General features: G+C 37.5%; 2 protein-coding genes across 2 annotated transcripts; both read left to right on the plus strand.

The window, feature by feature from the left end:
- Positions 1-12233: 12233 nt before the first annotated feature.
- LOC140861046 (uncharacterized) lies at positions 12234-14955 on the plus strand. The gene is made up of 6 exons (XM_073264053.1): positions 12234-12408; positions 12643-13068; positions 13176-13423; positions 13811-14170; positions 14503-14704; positions 14789-14955. The coding sequence occupies exons 1-6, from the start codon at positions 12234-12236 to the stop codon at positions 14953-14955; spliced, it is 1578 nt and encodes a 525-aa protein (XP_073120154.1).
- Positions 14956-15246: 291 nt separating this feature from the next.
- LOC140861047 (uncharacterized) lies at positions 15247-18550 on the plus strand. Its single transcript, XM_073264054.1, has 4 exons — positions 15247-15451; positions 15617-15747; positions 15829-16003; positions 18504-18550. The coding sequence occupies exons 1-4, from the start codon at positions 15247-15249 to the stop codon at positions 18548-18550; spliced, it is 558 nt and encodes a 185-aa protein (XP_073120155.1).
- The last annotated feature ends 1047 nt before the right edge of the window (positions 18551-19597 follow it).

A 19597-nucleotide genomic window follows, 5' to 3' on the forward strand; every position in this document is an offset into this window, starting at 1 on the left:
GAATCGCGTATACTGTAAAGCTGACTGAAGTAATTCTTACTTCAATTCTAAGAACTTTAGATATCTTTTCTGATATCGTATCTTCTTCTTTCTTTCTGATTAAAATCTATATCGATTATTCATAATAAAATTTCCTTCTGTATCAGATATTTCTTCGGAAAGAATATTTCTCACTGAACATTCTGTTCAAGATTCAAACTCTGGGTCTGTCTAATCTGTTCTGTTCAAATTCAGTACGAATAAATCTTCATATTCTCTGTCTTTTATCAAACCACATCTGATCTGATCATTAATACTTTTGTAATACTGTCTTATCACAAAGGAACTTCTGCTTTTCTTCTCATTTCTTAGTCAAAAACACTATCTCTATATCAATCGAATAACTGTTACAGGAATCGCAATAAGAAAATGGCAAACTCTATCAGTTAATATCGAATCAGATACTATAGTTCTGAGCATTTCCTCAAATTTGGATAGTCACCTCAGACAATCCATCGATCAAAGGGTGGCATAAAGCGATCAAATACTCAAAACTTCTAAAAATCGATGCCACAATCTACTAACTAACTTTAAAGTCTCTGTCTTGACAATAAATTTCAACAATTCCTGTAATTTTATCATATCACTAACTTCTTAACATCTAGCAATTCATATCAATATTACTGTTAATCCAACGAATTCTTGAATCTGACGAATCTATTTCAATACAAATCGCAAACTCATGACGACTTGAGTAATTTCGAACTAAAATCTGTCAAAAACATTATTCTTGTTTTGACTTTAGAGTTGCTAAACTGATTCATAGATCATTCGGTCTCTTCTTTTCTGATTGTATTACTGGAAACGTACGTATCGGAAACTCATTTCTGTCATATCATTCTCTATTTTCCTTTACCAATACTGATTTCCAATTAATTCATACAACATTTCCAAACTACTGAATAGATATAAAATCTGATGTATTGTGCCTTTTCTAAAATGTGATATTTCATGTCTAGATTATCTGGCTCAATCAAACAAATATTCATCTCAAAATCCATTATTTCTGATCTACTATCTTGTTTTATATCTCCATCTAGCATTCTCAAACAATTCTAATCGCTTGATTTAATCTCAATATTGCTTTAATCTTTTCAAACTAATCTAACATAGTGTGGATTGCAACAATACTGACTGGTTGATGATCTGTATAAAACTCAAGAACAAAAGGAACAGATCTTTAATCAGTTGATCAAGCATTCTTCCAATTTCTTCTTTCTATTTCTCAAGTTTTGGAAAATCATACAATCAATTCAAAACTCTTACTGATACTCTGCATCCAAATTTCGATCAGTTACGAGCCCAAAATCATCAAAATATACTGAATGTATATATCAAATGATCAACGACTCTTGAAATTCATAATAAAAGAAACTCACTTAAGTAGAGGTCATCCAAAGATCAAATATTCTGAACGACAAAATCTGCAAAGTGAAAACAACTCACTTGCATCTCGACTTTAAGCTAGTGAAGTAAAATAATACTCTAACAAGGAATAAGAGTCAATCAAAATCAATCGAGGTCGAATACAAAACCTCATAATTGATATCAAGAAATTCAAGAGTCATAATTCTATGATATAGTAGATCCAGTAAAATCAAAGAGAAGGCTCAACTGTAACTGATTTTCGTAATCATCTTATCAAATCTCTAAACTCGTCCCAAATAATCATGATTGATCCATAAACTTATTAAATACCCAAAATAAAGTGGAACCTGAATTTGGGAACTCGTACTATATTCCAAGTAACACAATCAAATTCAATTCAATCTGATTTCCTTCAAACTATAATTCAGCTTTCTGATACAAGTACTGATATCTTCTTTCATAGTCGTTTACCAAGGTTAGAACATAGCAACTACTTCAGATAAAGGTTCAACATACAGTTTATGAAACATAATAAATTACTCAGTTATCTCTGTATGCAATGCACCCAGATTCATCAGTATGCAGGCAAATTACATAAAGTTCAAATATACCTGTAATATTATCATCTGGTGCATCTTGAACCGAAGTATCTGTAGATTCTTGTTGCCTAAGAGGTGGTTCTTCATTCAAGTTTCTCCTCGTTCCCCATGGATTAGGACATACTCTCAAAAAATGTCCCACTTGATAGCAACGATGACATTTTCCTAAAGTTACTCGGCATTCATTGCTAGCATGTTTTCCTCCACAGTGAGTACAATATTCACCGGAATATTCTGCTTTCTGACTCATACGAAGTTGCTTCAGTCTGCTAGAGCTAGAAGAGCTACTTCCAGACTTCTTGAACTATTGCCTCAAATGCTGTAACCGCTCTTCACTTCCACTAACACTACCTCCTGCCTCATAGCTGCTCTGTGATGACAATTGTGATTGAAAGTGCGGTTGTTCGAAATGCTGAGGCACGATTGAACTTTCTTTATATCTCATAAAACTGGCTTCAGCTCTTTTAGCCCTGTCAATAGCATCAGCCAATCTATTCGGTCTCCCCGCATCTATCCAAGCATAAATTTTCGGATTCAGTCCATTGATAAACAGATTCGTTTGGACTTCTTCATCCTGATTCACATGAGGAACAAATCGAAGCAAGTTGGAGAATTTTGTAACATACCCGTCTATAGTCATATTTCCTTGTTGCAAGTTAACAAATTCTCCTGCTCTATCTTCTCTATAAGATCTCGGAAGAAATTGTTGACAAAATTCAGTCTTAAATACCTGCCAAAAAATTACTATACCTCTGTTTTCCAGACATTTCTTTGTTGCAAACCACCAGCTTCTTGCTAAATCTTGCAGTTGGTATACAACAAGCTTGATTCTTCGTTCATCAGAGTAATCTAAAGATTCAAACAATTGATCAAGCTCTTCTAACCAACCTTCACAAGCACTGGTATCTTCTGTACCTTTCAAAGTTGGTGGATTATACATCTGAAATCGTTCATATAGCACCTCCATCCGTGTGAGTGTAGCATCCATCGATTCTGATAGTTTACTACAATACTGATCTGTTCAGTCGAAGGTACTGACTTCACTTGCGGAGTACTGTTCGATTCAATCTGGGGTGCTTACATCACCCTAAGAACCTGACTTACTTTAAAATAAGATTCATAAGCAACACAGAGATTATACTATTCAAATCATTAAAATACATATAATCTCATGCTTTGCCATATAACACATGCTTACATTTCTTCATGCTATTCAAATAAACATATTTACAAGGAATTCAAAAATTCATGTGAATTCACATAATCAGGTAAATATGAAAGCATATAAGCATATAATTCCTTCAATCAGTAAATCATGTTCGCATACATTATCTCAAAGTAAGTAAAGCATAAATCAAGCAATACTAAAAATGCATGCGACTCGATCTACCCCGCTCAACTTCTATCTTATTCCAAGAACTTACGCTCTGATACCCCCTGTTGTGAGGACTCGGGCACTAATCTCTCAAATCATAACGATTTATACAAGATGAAATACTAAACATTTAATCCAATACATGAATTAAGATCAAGCAATCAAAGACCTAAAAAATTTTTTTTTCTTTTTTTAAAAATAACAAGGCCTCGCTCGATCGGTAAAAGTTCACCGATCGAGCGAGCACAAATTCAGCAACTTTCTGCCCGCAATAAACATGGCCTCGCTCGATCGGTTAAAGTTCACTGATCGAGCGAGAATGCTCTGTGAAGAAACTAAAAATCTGCTGTTGCTGTCCAAACCTTTCCATGCCATTTCTAAACATCTAAACAAGATATATCCATGCTAGCATGAGTCTCATACAAGCTACCATGATATACCAATGCCAATAAGAATCTTAAACATACTATAAGATCCAAGTATAGATTCCAAGATAACATGATGATTCTTCTTGGCACCTATCCAAAAGAATAAGATCAAATTCATGCCATATTCCTTAAGATAATCTCAAAACTAGTGGTATATATATATACAAGAACATCAAGCCAATTCATAAGATGCTACAACAAGTAGAGTTCCAACTCTTCACATAAACAATCTCAAGTTTACATGTAGAACCTACAAAAAGTAACTCAACTAGATTTCAAGGTAGCAACATTATATACTTCTAGATTAAAAGCTAGTCTCAAGCTTTAATACAAATATCAAAACATGAAAAGATATTAAAGTCTCAACCAATGTTTTAACATCAAAACATTGGAATCCAAATCTAACATGTTTGACAAAACATAAACTTCCTCTAACACCCGAGTCTCCACTCTAATCTCTCAATCTCTCGATTCCTTGCCAAGTTCGACTCGCTTACTCTTCAACCTGATGCAATGCACACATACAAGCAAAACAACAGCCGGATAACTCCGGTGAGAATAAATCTCAGTATGAAAGACATCTATATAAATCAAATAGAAATAACTCAATCAAGTAATTTACTATTACAATCAACAATTTCCTTATACCTTACCTGCCTAATGTCTTTCAAATAAACTCATCCAATATCATAAAGACTCGAATACGGTTGAAGGTTAAAGGATTCAAGTATTACAGAATCGATAATTTAAAAATTCATATCGTTGGGATCCCGGGAATATAATCAGGCCATAAAAAAAATCAGCCTCCCACCTAGGCTCCCGCTCGGGGTGGTAAAATCTAATATTCCCTGGACTGTGAACACTATATTGAGAATCGTGGCAAAAGAAATCAAGTCAGATCCCTAGCCTCTCGCATATAAGTTCACCACGTCCAATATTTTCTTTTCGATTCTGTTTTCAAGGTTTCGAAAGAATTGTGGCTCAAGAGGTTTACTCTCAATTCTATAACCAATCTACCACAACTCAATAAATCAAAGTAATCTATACTCATTAATTTCAAATAAGTATCAAGCATCAATCTCAATAAGAAAATCATGTTTGAATCAAACATCTCATATATCAATCAACTAAATCAATTAAGGCAAGTAATTCATATAGATCACATAAGATTAAGTAAAACAACTAATCATGCATGTATGTGATTTAATAAACTCGAAAACCACCACATTCTCGAGTTATTCTACCTGTCGAATTTAATGTCGAATCATACCTTGATCTTGATCTTTATTTCTCAACCTCTTGTAACTTCTGATCACACCACAAGCTTCTTCAAAATCTGCTCAAACCTTCTTGCTATTCCAAGAGCTAGTTGTGTTGAACTTGTTGCTCATTTCAAATCAATTCCGAAATGGTCGACTCGACTTCGACACCTTCCAAATTAAATCTGAATTGAAGTGTTTACAAGTCACATATTAGCATTCAAATTTCATTTAATCTCACAAGTGCTTAAACACTTCAAAGCTTGCCAATAAAACCAACATTCAAACCGGTATCGTATCGATTACAAATCGGCACCGAGAAGTTCTATCTACTAATTCTAACAACTTATACATCCTTCACACATTGATATCTATTTCATATCAATATCATTTCATCACTACACATTCAAATCCAACACTTGCATTTTTCAAAAATTCAACAAACAAAATCGACGGCGTAATGACTCGAATTCGGTAATTCCAAAAGCATAGACACCATCTTATCTATCAACTAGTCTCATTTTCATATTCAATTCCATCCATATCACACGGAACCAATAGTCTAAAAATTCCATAATTTCAGAAACTAATCGATAATTGAAAAATATGTCCAAACGACGATCTTTTTACGAACCGTCTTAAATATACTATCGTCGTATATACTAGAACACGTTTATACAATCAAATCGTAATTCTACCAACATCTTAAAATTAAAACATGGTAGAATTTAGCCAAACTTACGTCAAAGTGTAGCACTCGAAGCCGTAATCGCAAATATACGATCAATTTGGAATTCTACCAACCGGATCAATTTCTATCAAATTGTGGAATGAAGAAATGGACTTCGGAAGTTGTTCTCTCCTCTCTCACGGTCTTGACTGGAAATTCTGATGAATTACATGCCTTATACACGTTTCCATGTATACAAGTAACATGTGTCATCCACTTGCACAAGGAATTGCACTTTGGCCCTTGAGCTTTTGGACAATTGCAAATCAATCCTTGGAACCTTCATTAATCTCTCTCGTTCTTGCTACTGGTGAAGGGAAATTATACACATGCAAAGTGTAATATAAATCTCTTGTTGACAAGTCAAATCTCATGTTTGCAGTTTAGCCCCTGAAAATTTGATATTTGCAATTCAGTCCCTGCTCGAGTTTCTTCTTCGTATTAAATTCTCTTTTATCCAAATTCATAATAAAACATTCAATCTCATAAATATTCAATGAGAATATTTATTCTTTTAATTTAAGAATCCCGGAATTTAATTCTCACATATCCGTAAATTCTCAAATTAAATACTTTCGGCTCGGAAATTACATCTCTAATTTCCATAAATTCCAAATTGAATATTTTCCAAATACGAAATGTAAATCTCTAATTTCGTAATTAATATTCATATTTTCAGGGCCTTACAAATTTTATCGGATAGTTATTTAAATGATTTTATCTGTTAAGCTTATTTATTGAAATATTTTTTTTGTATTGTCTAACTTATTTGTTTTAAATAACTTACGTATAGAGTTTAGTTATTTTAAATCATTTTAAATTTCTAGCTTATTTATTTAAATTCTTTCAATTGTCCAAGTCGTTTTAAAGATTTTTATTACCTTGTTTATTTATTTAAATGACTTTTAAACAATCATTTGGGTTATTTAAATTATTTTAAAATGCTCTGTTTTGTTATTTAATTATTTTAATCATTGTTGTGACATCAAAATATTAAAAGTATTGATTTTAATTTCTAAGTTAGTGTTTAAATTCTTTAAAATGTTTATTTGTTATTGTGACGCCTAAATTCATAAATTAAATTTCATGCATAAATTAGTTTTGATATTTAAATTTCTAAAATTCATGATGATTTAAATGATTTAAATTTCCTTAGAATTTAATTGCGTTAATATTTAAATTTAATTGCTTGAGATACTTGAGATTTGTGACCTTCGGCTCCGGCACGCGGTTAAGGTGGACACATCGGAAAAATCTCATATTCTAAATTTTTATGGCCTAAAATTCTAAAAAGTTGAAGGAAATAAAAAGAAAATTTTATTTTTAAATTTTCCGAGTAAAGAAAATCGCGTAAGTGCTTCTTTGCGCGTAATTCTTAATATTTCTCAAAATTTGCCTTTTTGGACCCGGACTAGTGAAATTATATTTTTAATATTTAAATTTAAATATTTTAGACTTAGAAATTAAAAATGAGTGCAAAATCCTATAACCTAAATTTGTAATAATAAAAGTAGCGCTTTTATTAGTGAAAAAGCACTTTTGTGCACACCCTACACTCACACCACCTACCTATACATACACACACTAATACATATAATTAATAGGGATCTAGAAAACTCCTCTCACACCCAATTAAACTTCAATCTTTCAACCCTAGCCCCCAAACTCACGGCTCTCTCCTTACCCTCCCAAGAATCTCAATCAGTCGCCTCCAACCATGCTCCCATCCACTTTGCCGGCCATTTCCAGCCGCCTACCACCGCCGTGCCGCCTTGGAGGTCACCTTAGTAGGATGCTCCAGCTGCTGGACGTGGGTTTGAGCTGAGTTTCAGCTCCATTTTCTCTTGGTTGCAAGTTGAGCCAAGAAACTCCTTCTCTTTTTAAAACCCAAGCATAGAATATATTTGTCCTTGGATATTTTCTTTAAATTCGAATTTTTCAGAAAGTTTTTAGTATGAAATGTGTATGTTGGTTCGAAATTTCAGTGTTTAAGGCTTGGAGGATTTATTTTGTTCATCTTTCAATTCTAGCATGCTCTTGGTGCTTGAATGAGTGAGTTTCATGTATTTAAATGGAAATTTCGGTGTATAAATTGAAAAATCAGAATGAACATGTTGATTGCAGCCCATTTTTACGTGTGTTTGAAAGGTTTTAAAACTCTCATGGTGTTATGTCAGTCCCATTATATATATGCTTTGATATGTTGCAAATTGTATTGAGTTGGTGGCGTTTGAATTGAAATTTTGATTGAAATGGATAAAGGAGTGGAGGGGCTACCCATGTGGTGTGTATGAGATAAAAATGTGATATTTAATGAGTATTAGTTGGGATATAAGGGCTGGTTATGTGGTAATCTGTTTGGAAGGTTAATTAGTGGAATTTGAAGGCGACGGACTAACATTTTGGGTGAAACGATTGAAATGAGCTAGAACCGGGCAAGTGACTTGGTCAAGGGCCCTAGCTGGTCATTTAGGGATGCTTATAAGTTTCTTGGATGGTTTTTGAGGTGTTAGAACATGATGAGTGAGTTTTTGAGGCCTTAGCATTAAGGGTGTCAAAACAGAATTTTTTTTTCCAACGCAATTAACTTCTAAGAATCAGGTCTGAATGGATCCTTGGCGAGGTCTGGCTAGGGTCTACCCTTGATTTACTGATTATAGGTGATGTTAGGGTCGTGTCGGTGCAAATTGGGCTTATTTTGGATAAGAATCAAATAAGTTAGGTGTGTTTTAAGTTGGGGTGTCGTGAGCAGATTTTTCTATCATCTATGGGCTGTCCGGGAATTTAAATCGTTCGGGTTGTTCGGGCCATCATTAAAGGATTACTACTGATCCTAGGAGTATTTTAAGATGTGTTTGAGGTGCCGGTTCAAATGGAAAGCTTTTTGGATAAGAATAGGCTAAGTTATGGGTCGTACGGGCCAACCGCTCGAGTTAGATCTTTTTGGGCGTAAATCTAAGTAATAAATAGAAAGTCCTTAAGCCTATGGTGCTTACCTACACTCAATTCATCCACCAATTTAATTTCACACTATCCTTTGAGTTTCATGTCATTTAAATTATTCAACGCCATTTATTCGCGCATGTGGCTTCAAATTTATTTAATATTCTAGTCCCGAAGTCTTGTATTAAAGAATGCTTGTAAAGGTAAATGTTGAAATGAGAAAAAGTTAAATGAATGAAAAGTTAAAGTATGAGATGAATTGGTTGTGACTTAGACGTGAAATGATGGGTCGGGGAATGCCCTGACTCACTTGCCAAATGAGACGTGTAGTACGGTGTTTAACGGGAGACATCCCGACATCTCTACCAAATTCAGACGTGTAGTACGGTGTTTAACGGAAGAAATCTCGGCATCCCTACCAAATTCAGACGTGTAGTATGGTGTTTAACGGGAGAAATCTTGGCATCCCTACCAAATTCAGAGGGGCAATGTGGTGTTTAACGGGAGAAATCTCGGCATCCTTGCCGGCATTGTATATTATAGCCATTGATCGATCAAAATCATAGTCACAATCGAGGATCTAAATTCACAAGTAAATGAAAAGGATAAATGACTCATGAACGTTACTTTTCATTGCATATTGCCATCGTTTCTACTTCGGGCATGATATGACGTTTTTCCTTTCGTGTGAGTTTCATGATATACTGAGTACTACTTTTAGTATGTTGCATTATTTTGAACCCTTGCTGTATTATGTAAATCTTGTTGGGCTTTTAGGCTCACTACTATGCTTGGTGCAGGTTGTAATTTGTTGAGATCAAGGGGCGTGACTCTCGAGTGGACTGCGATGCGGGCACGGTACATTCCTCCGACCTATGCTATTTTTCCGCAGAATTTTATTCAAACTTAAATGTTATGAAGTATTTGCTTTTTTTATTTGGCAAATGTAAATGAAATGATTTTTAAGATTTGTTTCTTGGTCTGTAAGGATTAAATTGCAAAATTTTGATGTTTGTGATGTTGAGCCTTTTTCCCTAGTTTCTTTTTATTTATTCTGGTCTAGTTTATCGGTGTTGTAGGTTTCTTTTGTTGTTTGCTGTCTTTGTCAGGTGAGTTTTAAAATAAACAGATGGGTCATGCCAAAATTTTTTGAAAAATCTATATTTTATTTAATTATTAATTATAGTAGAGATAGTGGTCGTTTCGTTGGGGATGCTCGCGCTGTCACTTGAGGTCACAACCTAGTCATAGGGTTAGTTTGAATTGTTTATCAAGTGTCATTTCAAGCGGGATTGGATTTGGGTAAGGAAAGATAGAATTAAGGGTTTTATGGTTTGATTGCTCGGTTTAAGACACGTTTGAGGAAAATTGAAGTATAGGTTAGGAATCTAACTTAGGGCAGCCACTTACCCACCTAATAACCACATTTTTGATTTGTTTTTTTTCATTCCTTAAAGTTGCATATTCGTGTGCGTGAGTCTCATCTTCGAGTTGAGTAAAGTTTAAGCAAGTTGTTGCATTTCTTGTGCATCTTCAGAAAAGTTAAAGTTTCAAGTTAAGAAAGTAAAAAGTTTTGAATAAAGTGAGTTGGTTTATGACACAGAGGGGCTTGGAGGAGTTGGGAGAAATCCTGATTTCCCTTGCCAACAGAGGGGTTTGGAGGAGTTGGGATAAATCCTAATTTCCCTTACCAACTAAGGGGCAATGTGGCGTCGGGAGTAATCTCGGTGTCCTTGCCGGCATAGTATACTGCAGCCATGATCGATCAAAAATCAAATAAAACGTTATAATCAATTATCTAAATTCACAGAAAAGAAAAGTTAAGTTTAAGAAAGTTCCAAGTTCATAGTGTGAGTTCATTGCTTGCAGTTTGTCTCATTCTCTTTTGTCATGCAGTTTTTCAGTTTATGTTTCAAAGTATTATATGTACAGTACTTTAAGTATTGCCTCAGGTATTTTTTTTAACCCTTGTTATTTCATTGTCTATATTTGTTGAGTCTTTAGACTCACTATGCTTGCTTGGTTGCAGGTGAGGAGGAGAATTTAGAGACCGAGGGGCAGGATCCTCGGGGTTGAGGTCGCTGGTGGTGCAGGCCCTTGACCGTTGCTACTTTTAGCTTCCGCAAATTTTATGAATGTAATAATGAATTGTAGAATTTGAGTATTTTTTGTAGTAGGCAGGATGAGTTTTCCTGTGCTTAAATATTTGGCATGTAACTTGATAACACCTTTTCCGCAACCGTGTGGGGTTGCCTTTTCATTCTAGAGATTATTTCTATCAAGTTTGGATTTTATCGGGTGTTTATTTTTATGTGTTTTAAATTGCTGAGTGTGACAGGTTGACTTTAAGTACTTACAAATAGGTCATGGCAAAATTTTTATAAATCTGTAATTTCTTTATTATTTATTTAAAGTTTAGAGGTTAGGGACGTTTCAGTTGGTATTAGAGCACAGTCTTGGTTTGGGCTGTGCCTACTGCCGGTTGCCAAAACTCAAGGGATCTCGCCTCAAAGTTTGTAAGATTTAAGTTTCCATTATTGCTATTTGTTTAAGTTTGATAGTACTAGTCCTAAAATATTTTGAGCATGAATACGTTTAAGGAAAAATCTTTTTTTTCTTAAGGCATGAATTTAAATATTGGAATTTGAACTTGAGTACAGATGGCACCTCGTCGTGATCCTCAGGCACCGCTGCCCCCACCGCCTCCACCACCTCCTCTGCCCCCTCCACCGGTAGATGTTGGGGCTCAGGTGCTAGCTGGTTTGGCTCGTATCTTAGAGCAGTATGTTGATGCTCCGAGGGCTAGGCCTAGTAATGTCTATGAGTAGTTCAGGAAGATGGATCCTAAGGACTTTTCTGGTACTACGGATCCGATGGTAGCGGAGGGCTGGTTTCGCTCGCTAGAGGCGATTTTTTCATTACATGGAGTTGGGTGATGAGGATCGAGTTCGCTGTATGACATTCCTTCTCAAGGATGACGCCGCCTTGTGGTTTGAGGGTGTGGAGAAGACTGTGGATGTTACCACACTAACTTGGGAAGAATTCAAGACTCTCTTCTACGAGAAATACTTCATAGCTGAGATGAGGGTGCTGTTGAAGAAAGAGTTCATGAGCCTCCGGCAGGGGGATCTGACTGTATCCGAGTTTGTTCGGAAATTTGAGAGGGGCTGACATTTCGTGCCATTGATAGGGAATGATGAGGCGGAGAAGTTGCAGCACTTTGTTGCTTGTTTGAGGCCTACTATTCATAGGGATGTGATGATGGCTAAGCCAGTGGATTATGCAGCCGCTGTCAAAAAAGCTATGAGGTCCGAGCAGTCCTTGAAGGATATCAGTGTCGAGGTTCATACCAAGAGGGCCTTCACTCATCAGGGTCACCAGCAGCAGCATGGAAAGAAGCCATATCAGGGACAGCAGAGCCAGCAGAGGCCCTAGGGGCACTACCAGGCCCAGAGACCTGCTCTTCCCAAGACTGAGGAGAATCCACATTGAATGCTTTGTCATCGTTCCCATTCTGGGAAATTTCTAGCAGGTGAAGGAATTTTCTTTAAGTGCAAGAAGCCGGGTCACATGGCTAGAGACTGTCCGGAGGTGAGGAGGCCCGTGCAGGGTCGCGTTTTCATGATGCAGGCCGAGGAGGCCAATCAAGACACTACCCTCATCACAGGTAACATTTTAAGTTTTTTGTTTAGAGCAGTTAAGCGATTCACTGATGCATGTTGATTATAAGATTTCTTGATTGGGAGTAAGATTTTGTAGTATGTTGCATATTTTGAGTAATTTGACTATGATAGCATGTATAGTATTTAATTTGGGAATTTGATGACTTTGAATGAAATTAAGTAGAACTTGTGTTATTTAACTTTAATTTTTTCCAAATTTGTAATTACCGTTAATGCAGTTAGGATTTTAGTAGCCGAAGTAGCCACTAGAACGTTGTTAGACTCAGGGGCTACCCATTCTTTTATTTCGGAGGCTTTTGCCCAACAGAGGGGTATTCAGCATGAAGAGCTGATAGTTTGGTTTTCAGTGACTATCCCTTCAGGGAAAGAGCTAACCACCCGGGGCATAGTGAAGAATCTTGAGCTCTTATTGCAAGGACGATCGGTGGTTGCAGATTTGATAGTTTTGCCCATGCCTGAGTTTGACTTGATACTTGGGATGGATTGGATGATGAAGAACGCTGTGGTGATTGATTTTCAGCTGAGATCAGTGCTAGTCAGGCCTGAGGGCAAGGAACCATTTTGGTTTGAGGCTGCTAGGAGTTTGAGAAGGCCCGAATCATATCCTCCTTGCAAGCTAAGCAGCTCGTGCTTGACGGGTGCAAGTCATTCCTAGCCAGCTTATCTCTGACAGAGATGCCCACACGTCAAGTTATTTAAGATGTGGACGTTGTTAGAGAGTTTGGGGATGTGTTCCCTAGCGATGTTGCAGGTATCCCACCCGATAGAGAGGTTGAGTTCTCTATTGATTTGATGCCAGATACTGTGCCAATTTCTAAGGCACTGTATAGATTGGCTCCTACGGAAATGAAAGAACTGAAAGAGCAGATTCAAGAGTTTCTTGATAAGGGGTTCATACGCCCTAGTTTCTCTCCTTGGGGCGCACCGGTACTCTTTGTGAAAAAGAAGGACGAGAGTCTAAGGTTGTGCATAAACTACCGAGAGTTTAACGGAGTGACGGTAAAGAACAAGTACCCACTTCTTAGAATTGAGGATCTCTTTGATCAATTGCAAGGAGCCTTTGTATTTTCGAATATTGATCTCTGTTCCAGTTATCACCAGTTGAAGGAGTCAGATGTGTTCAAGACATATTTTAGGACTCGTTATGGCCACTACGAGTTCCTTGTGATGTCGTTCGGTTTGACAAACGCGCCCGTGACCTTCATGGATCTTATGAACCGCGTGTTTCAACCATACTTGGACCAATTTGTCATTGTCTTCATTGATGATATCCTCATTTACTCGAAGGATAGAGAAGAACACTCGTAGCATTTGAGGACAGTTCTAGAAGTAATCCGAGAGCAGAAGTTGTTTGCTAAGTTCGACAAATGCGAATTTTGGTTGGAGAGAATAGCATTCTTGGGCCATATTATTTCCAAGAGTGAAGTGGAAGTGGATCCTTCAAAGGTTCAAGCAGTAAAGGAGTGGTTTGTACCTAGAAACACAACGGATATTCGCAGTTTTCTCGGATTGGCCGGTTACTATAGGAAGTTTATCAAGGGCTTTTCATCAATTGATGTGCCCTTGACAGCATTGACCAAGAAGAATGCTAAGTTTATTTGGAGGCCAGAGTGTCAAGAGAGCTTTGATGTGTTGAAGGAAGCTCTTACGACGGCACCAATGTTAGCTATGCCATCAGGGCAGGGTGATTTTGTGGTTTATACCGATGCTTTCAAGTTGGGACTTGAAGCAGTTCTTATGCAGCGGGTAGAGTTATTGCTTATGCTTCTAGACAGTTGAAAGAGCATGAGAAGAATTATCCTACCCATGATTTGGAATTGACAGCAGTGGTTTTTGCTCTCAAGATTTGGAGGCACTATTTCTATGGGGAGAAGTGTAAAATATTCATAGACCATAAAACCCTCAACTACTTCTTTACCCAGAAGAAGTTGAATATGAGACAGCGGAGTTGGTTAGGGTTGGTGAAAGATTATGACTGCGATATTAGCTACCACCCGGGTAAAGCTAATGTAGTTGCAGATGCTTTGAGCCGGAAGACAAAAGTGATTCCCTCTTTGATGGTGTCTAGACCGTTGCAGGATGAGATTCAGAGATTTAGACTAGAGTTCTATGTCAAGGGTAGAGCTTCTAGGTTGTCAGCCTTGACAGTGCAGATTACGTTGTTTGACCGTATTAGAGTTGCTCAAGCAGTTGATGATCAGTTGAGTAAGTGGAGACAGAGAGCTGAGGAGAAGGACATTTATTTGTATTCAGTAGTAGATGGGATTGTAAAGTTCAGAGGTTGACTATGGGTGCCCGCAGGTGATTCTATGCGAGTTACCATCATGAAAGAGACATATACATCACCGTACTCTATCCACCCAGGCAGTACGAAGATGTATCAGGACCTTCAACATTTGTATTGGTGGTTGGGCATGAAGCGTGATATCGCCCGATTTGTGTCAGAGTGCCTGACATGCCAGCAGGTCAAAGAGGAACATCAGAGACCCGCAGGATTGCTTAAGCCACTCCCTATTCCCGAGTGGAAATGAGAGAATATTACCATGGATTTTGTTGTTGGCTTGCCGAGGACAGTGAGGGGTTCGAATGCTATTTGGGTTATTGTGGACCATCTCACTAAGTTGGCGCACTTCTTTCCTGTTAGGACGACTTTTACTATGACTCAGTACGCGGAGTTGTATATCCAGGAGATAGTCAGACTACACGGTATCCCCATCTCCATTGTGTCTGATAGAGATCCGCGGTTTACTTCATCTTTTTGGAAGAGTCTTCATGCAGCCTTGGGTACAAAGCTATTGTTTAGAACCGCCTTTCACCCACAGATGGATGGAAAGTCTGAGAGGGTGATCCAGATCTTGGAGGATATTTTGAGAGCTTGCGCTATTTATTTCCAGGATAGTTGGGAGTCAAGACTACCACTAGTGGAGTTTGCATACAACAACAGTTTTCAGTCCACTATCGGCATGGCTCCCTACGAGGCACTTTATGGGAGAAAGTGCAGATCTCCAGTTTTGTGGGATGAGATTGGTGAGAAATAAGAGTTAGGACCCGAGATTGTTCAGCAGACCGCCGATGTTGTATCCAAGATCCGGGATCGGATGAAGACTGCCCAGAGCAGGCAGAAGAGTTACGCAGATCATAGGAGGAGAGACTTGGAGTTCTCAGTGGGTGATCATGTTTTTATCCGAGTAGCTCCTTTGAAAGGAGTGATGAGATTCGGGAAGAAGGGGAAATTGGCTCCGAGGTTCGTTGGACCTTTTGAGATTCTTGACAGAATGGGGACGTTAGCCTATAGGGTGGCTTTGCCGCCTAATCTTGCTAGAGTACACAACGTCTTTCATGTATCCATGCTAATGAAGTACATCTCGAATCCTTCTCATGTGCTCAACTTTGAGCCTCTTCAGTTATCTCCTCACATGACTTATGAAGAGAGACCTGATCGGATTATGGAGAGTCAGGAGATGAGACTCCGTAACAAGAATATCCCGATTTTCAAGGTTAGGTGGCTGAATCATTCGGATGAAGATGCCACTTGGGAGACAGAGGCAGATATTAGGACTCGCTATCCAGAGCTCTTTGGTAAGTTCTAATTTCAAGGATGAAATTCCATATTAGGGAGGGAGGAATTGTAGCACCTAGAATTTCATAATTTAAATTCCATTCCTAAAATCATTTTCAATATTTATGATTTTAATTGCTTGGATTTAATTTTTTAAGTTTCCTTTAAAGTTTAAGTTGCTCAAATATTTAAAGTTATTTATTATTTAGATTCTTGAGTCAGTGAATTTCGGTTCCGGTTCGATGATGGTAGATTTTGGCGGTAAATTCCAAGATTTTATTTTAAAGAGTTAAGTTAGGAGGAATGAGAAAATTAGACGAGAGTTTGAAAGTTAGAAGTTTCTGGGTATCAAAAATCATTTTTATCGCAATCTTGGACTTATTCTTTAAATTTTTCAAAAGTTCAAATTTTCTTAAACCCGGATTAGTAAGACCCAATATAATATTTTAATTTGGGGTTTTTAAACTTAGGAATTTTATAAGTGTAAGTTTAGTAGGCAAAAGTTGTAGTACTTTAAAGTTGTACTTTTAAAGCAACACTCACACCTACTTTTTATAATTACACCTTTATATACACACACAAGTACACCCAACACACACCACTTTAGCACCAAAACAAAACAGAAAATGAAACCCTAGCACTCTCATTATCCAAGTAGCCCCCCCCCCCCCCCAAAACTCTCTTTTCTCTCCATTTCCTTTCCTCCATTCGGCCACCACTTCCTCTAGCCCTCCGGCTGTCGCCGCCACCCCTAAGCCACCATAGCTGACCGAAGTTCGTGTGTAGGAGGTGTAGCTTGCTGTTGGGGCCGAGTTGTTCATCCTTTCTCCTTCATTTCTTTGAGTTTTCTTAGTAGAGGCAAGTATATGCAATTCTTTGTCCTCCAAGCTAGCTATTTATGTTCTTGTGCTAAATCTTTTGTTAATTTTCGAAATGCCTATGTTATTTGACATGTTGGGTTTGGTTTTTAAGTATTTTCAGCATGCATTATGTTAAATTTTTGGATTTTAGTTATGCATGAAGTTTAAAGTGTTGTATGGTAAATTGTGACTTGAGACATGAAGGGTTTTGATACATATAGTTAATTTTGAAATTTTCAAAAGTGTGCATGCCCTAATTTCAAAATTCATATGGTGTTTGGGCTGTGTTTGAAGTGTGTTATGAGGATTGCCTTGTTTGCCATTGGTTTCATTGGTTATTCAAGGGTTAAATGCATGTTGGTGCATGTTCTTGCATATTTTCGAATTGATGGGTTGAAGTGTGGTTGAGGGCTGCCTAGGTGTTTGTGTTAAGTCTCAAGGGGTGTTATTAGATTGGTTTTATGGGTTGGAAAGAAGTAGAGTTAAGGGAAAGGGGGCATAGAGTTGGATTATTGAAGTAGAGTGTTGGAAACATTGTGTAAGGGCTACTGAATTCTGGGCAGGGGAGTTGCTATTTCAGGTCTGGTCGAGTCTTGGGCTATCAAGATTAAGTCGTTGTGGTCGCGTCGGTATAAATTGGGCTCGTTTCGGTTAAGTATTGGGTAGGTTAAGGCTTAATTAAGTCAAAGGTGTTGGTGCAGAATTTTTAAGAGATTAAGGGCTTTCCGGAAAAACTTTTCGTTCGGGATGATCGGGCTGTCACTTGAGGTCACAACCTAGTCCTAGGGTTAGTTTGAAGTTTTTAGCAAGTGTCGGTTCAAGCGGGATTGGATTTGGTTAAGTCAAGATAGAGTTAAGGGATTTATGGTTTGATTGCTCGGGTTAAGACACGTTTGAGGAAAATTGAAGTATATGTTGGGTATCTAACTTTGGGGCAGCCACCTACCCACCTAATATCCACATTTTTGAGTTGTGTTTTCATTACCTAAAGTTGCATATTCGTGTGCGTGAGTCTCATCTTCGAGTTGAGTAAAGTTTAAGCAAGTTGTAGCATTTCTTGTGCATCTTCAGAAAAGTTAAAGATTCAAGTTAAGAAAGTAAAAAAATTTGAATAATGTGAGTTGATTTATGACACAGAGGGGCTTGGAGGAGTTGGAAGAAATCCTTATTTTCCTTGCCAACAGAGGGGCTTGGAGGAGTTGGAAGAAATCCTGATTTCCCTTGCCAACAGAGGGGCTGGAGGAGTTGGGAGAAATCCTGATTTCCCTTACCAACAGAGGGGTTTGGAAGAGTTGGGAGAAATCCTAATTTCCCATACCAACTAAGGGGCAATGTGGCGTCAGGAGTAATCTCGTTGTCCTTGCCGACATAGTATACTGCAGCCATGATCGATAAAAAATCAAAGAAAACGTCATAATCAATTATCTAAATTCACAGAAAAGAAAAGTTAAGTTTAAGAAAGTTTTAAGTTCATAGTGTAAGTTCATTGCTTACAGTTTGTCTCATTCTCTTTTGTCATGCAACTTTTCAGTTTAAGTTTCAAAGTATTATATGTACAGTACTTTAAGTATTGCCTCAGGTATTTTTTTTTTTTAACCCTTGTTATTTCACTGCCTATACTTGTTGAGTCTTTAGACTCATTATGCTTGCTTGGTTGCAGGTGAGGAGGAGTATTTAGAGACCGAGGGGCAGGATCCTCGGGGTTGAGGTCGCCGGTGGTGCAGGCCCTTGACCGTTGCTACTTTTAGCTTCCGTAAATTTTATGAATGTAATAATGAATTATAGAATTTGAGTATTTTCTGTAGTAGGCAGGATGAGTTTCCCTGCGCTTAAATATTTGTCATGTAACTTGATAACACATTTTCCGCAACCGTGTGGGGTTGCCTTTCCTTTTTAGAGATTATGTCTATCATGTTTGGATTTATCGGGTGTTTATTTTTATGTGTTTTAAATTGCTGAGTGTGACAGGTTGGCTTTAAGTACTTAAAAATAGGTCATGGCAAATTTTTTATAAATCTGTAATTTCTTTATTATTTATTTAAAGTTTATAGGTTAGGGACTTTTAAAAAACAAACGGATCTTAGGAGGTAATGAAAGTCTCCATAAAAACTCCCACCATTTCTCATAAGAAAAATGTGACTGGTTGTCATGTGGTGCAAAAAAACCCCATTGTAAATGACACCCATCCCTAATAGAATATCTACCTTTAGAATCAAATCGCCAAAACTGTACATCCTCTCTAGCATCTATCGGTAATGGAATCTTCAAAATTTCCCCTACTACATAAGAGTTAAAGCGACTATGAATTAGAGCTTCATCCCAACCTCCATCTTTTATCAGGCCACTGACTGTGCTCTCATTCTCCCAGGGACTCAGTTTTCCCACTAGTGACTACATGCTCGGTATCCATTTATCCAAAAAAATATTAACAGACTTCCCATCACCAATTCTCCACATCATCCCTTGTTCCAACAGTTCACGACTCCATATCAGTGAACGCGAAATAAATGATGGATTACTACCCAATCCCGCTCTCAATACCAAAACATGTTTAAAATATCTGCCTTTCAAAACCCGACTAACAAGAGATTCCGGATTTCTTAGAATTCGCCACATTTGTTTAGCTAGAAGGGCACGATTAAATTCAGTTAATTTCCGAAAACCCAGCCCACCCCGCAGCTTAGGCTGGAAAAGAAAATCCCATGAGTGCCAATGAATCTTTCGCCTGCCATTATCAGAACCCCACCAAAAGTT

Source organism: Henckelia pumila, chromosome 4 (assembly GCF_033568475.1).
Source record: "Henckelia pumila isolate YLH828 chromosome 4, ASM3356847v2, whole genome shotgun sequence".
Lineage (NCBI taxonomy): Eukaryota > Viridiplantae > Streptophyta > Magnoliopsida > Lamiales > Gesneriaceae > Henckelia > Henckelia pumila.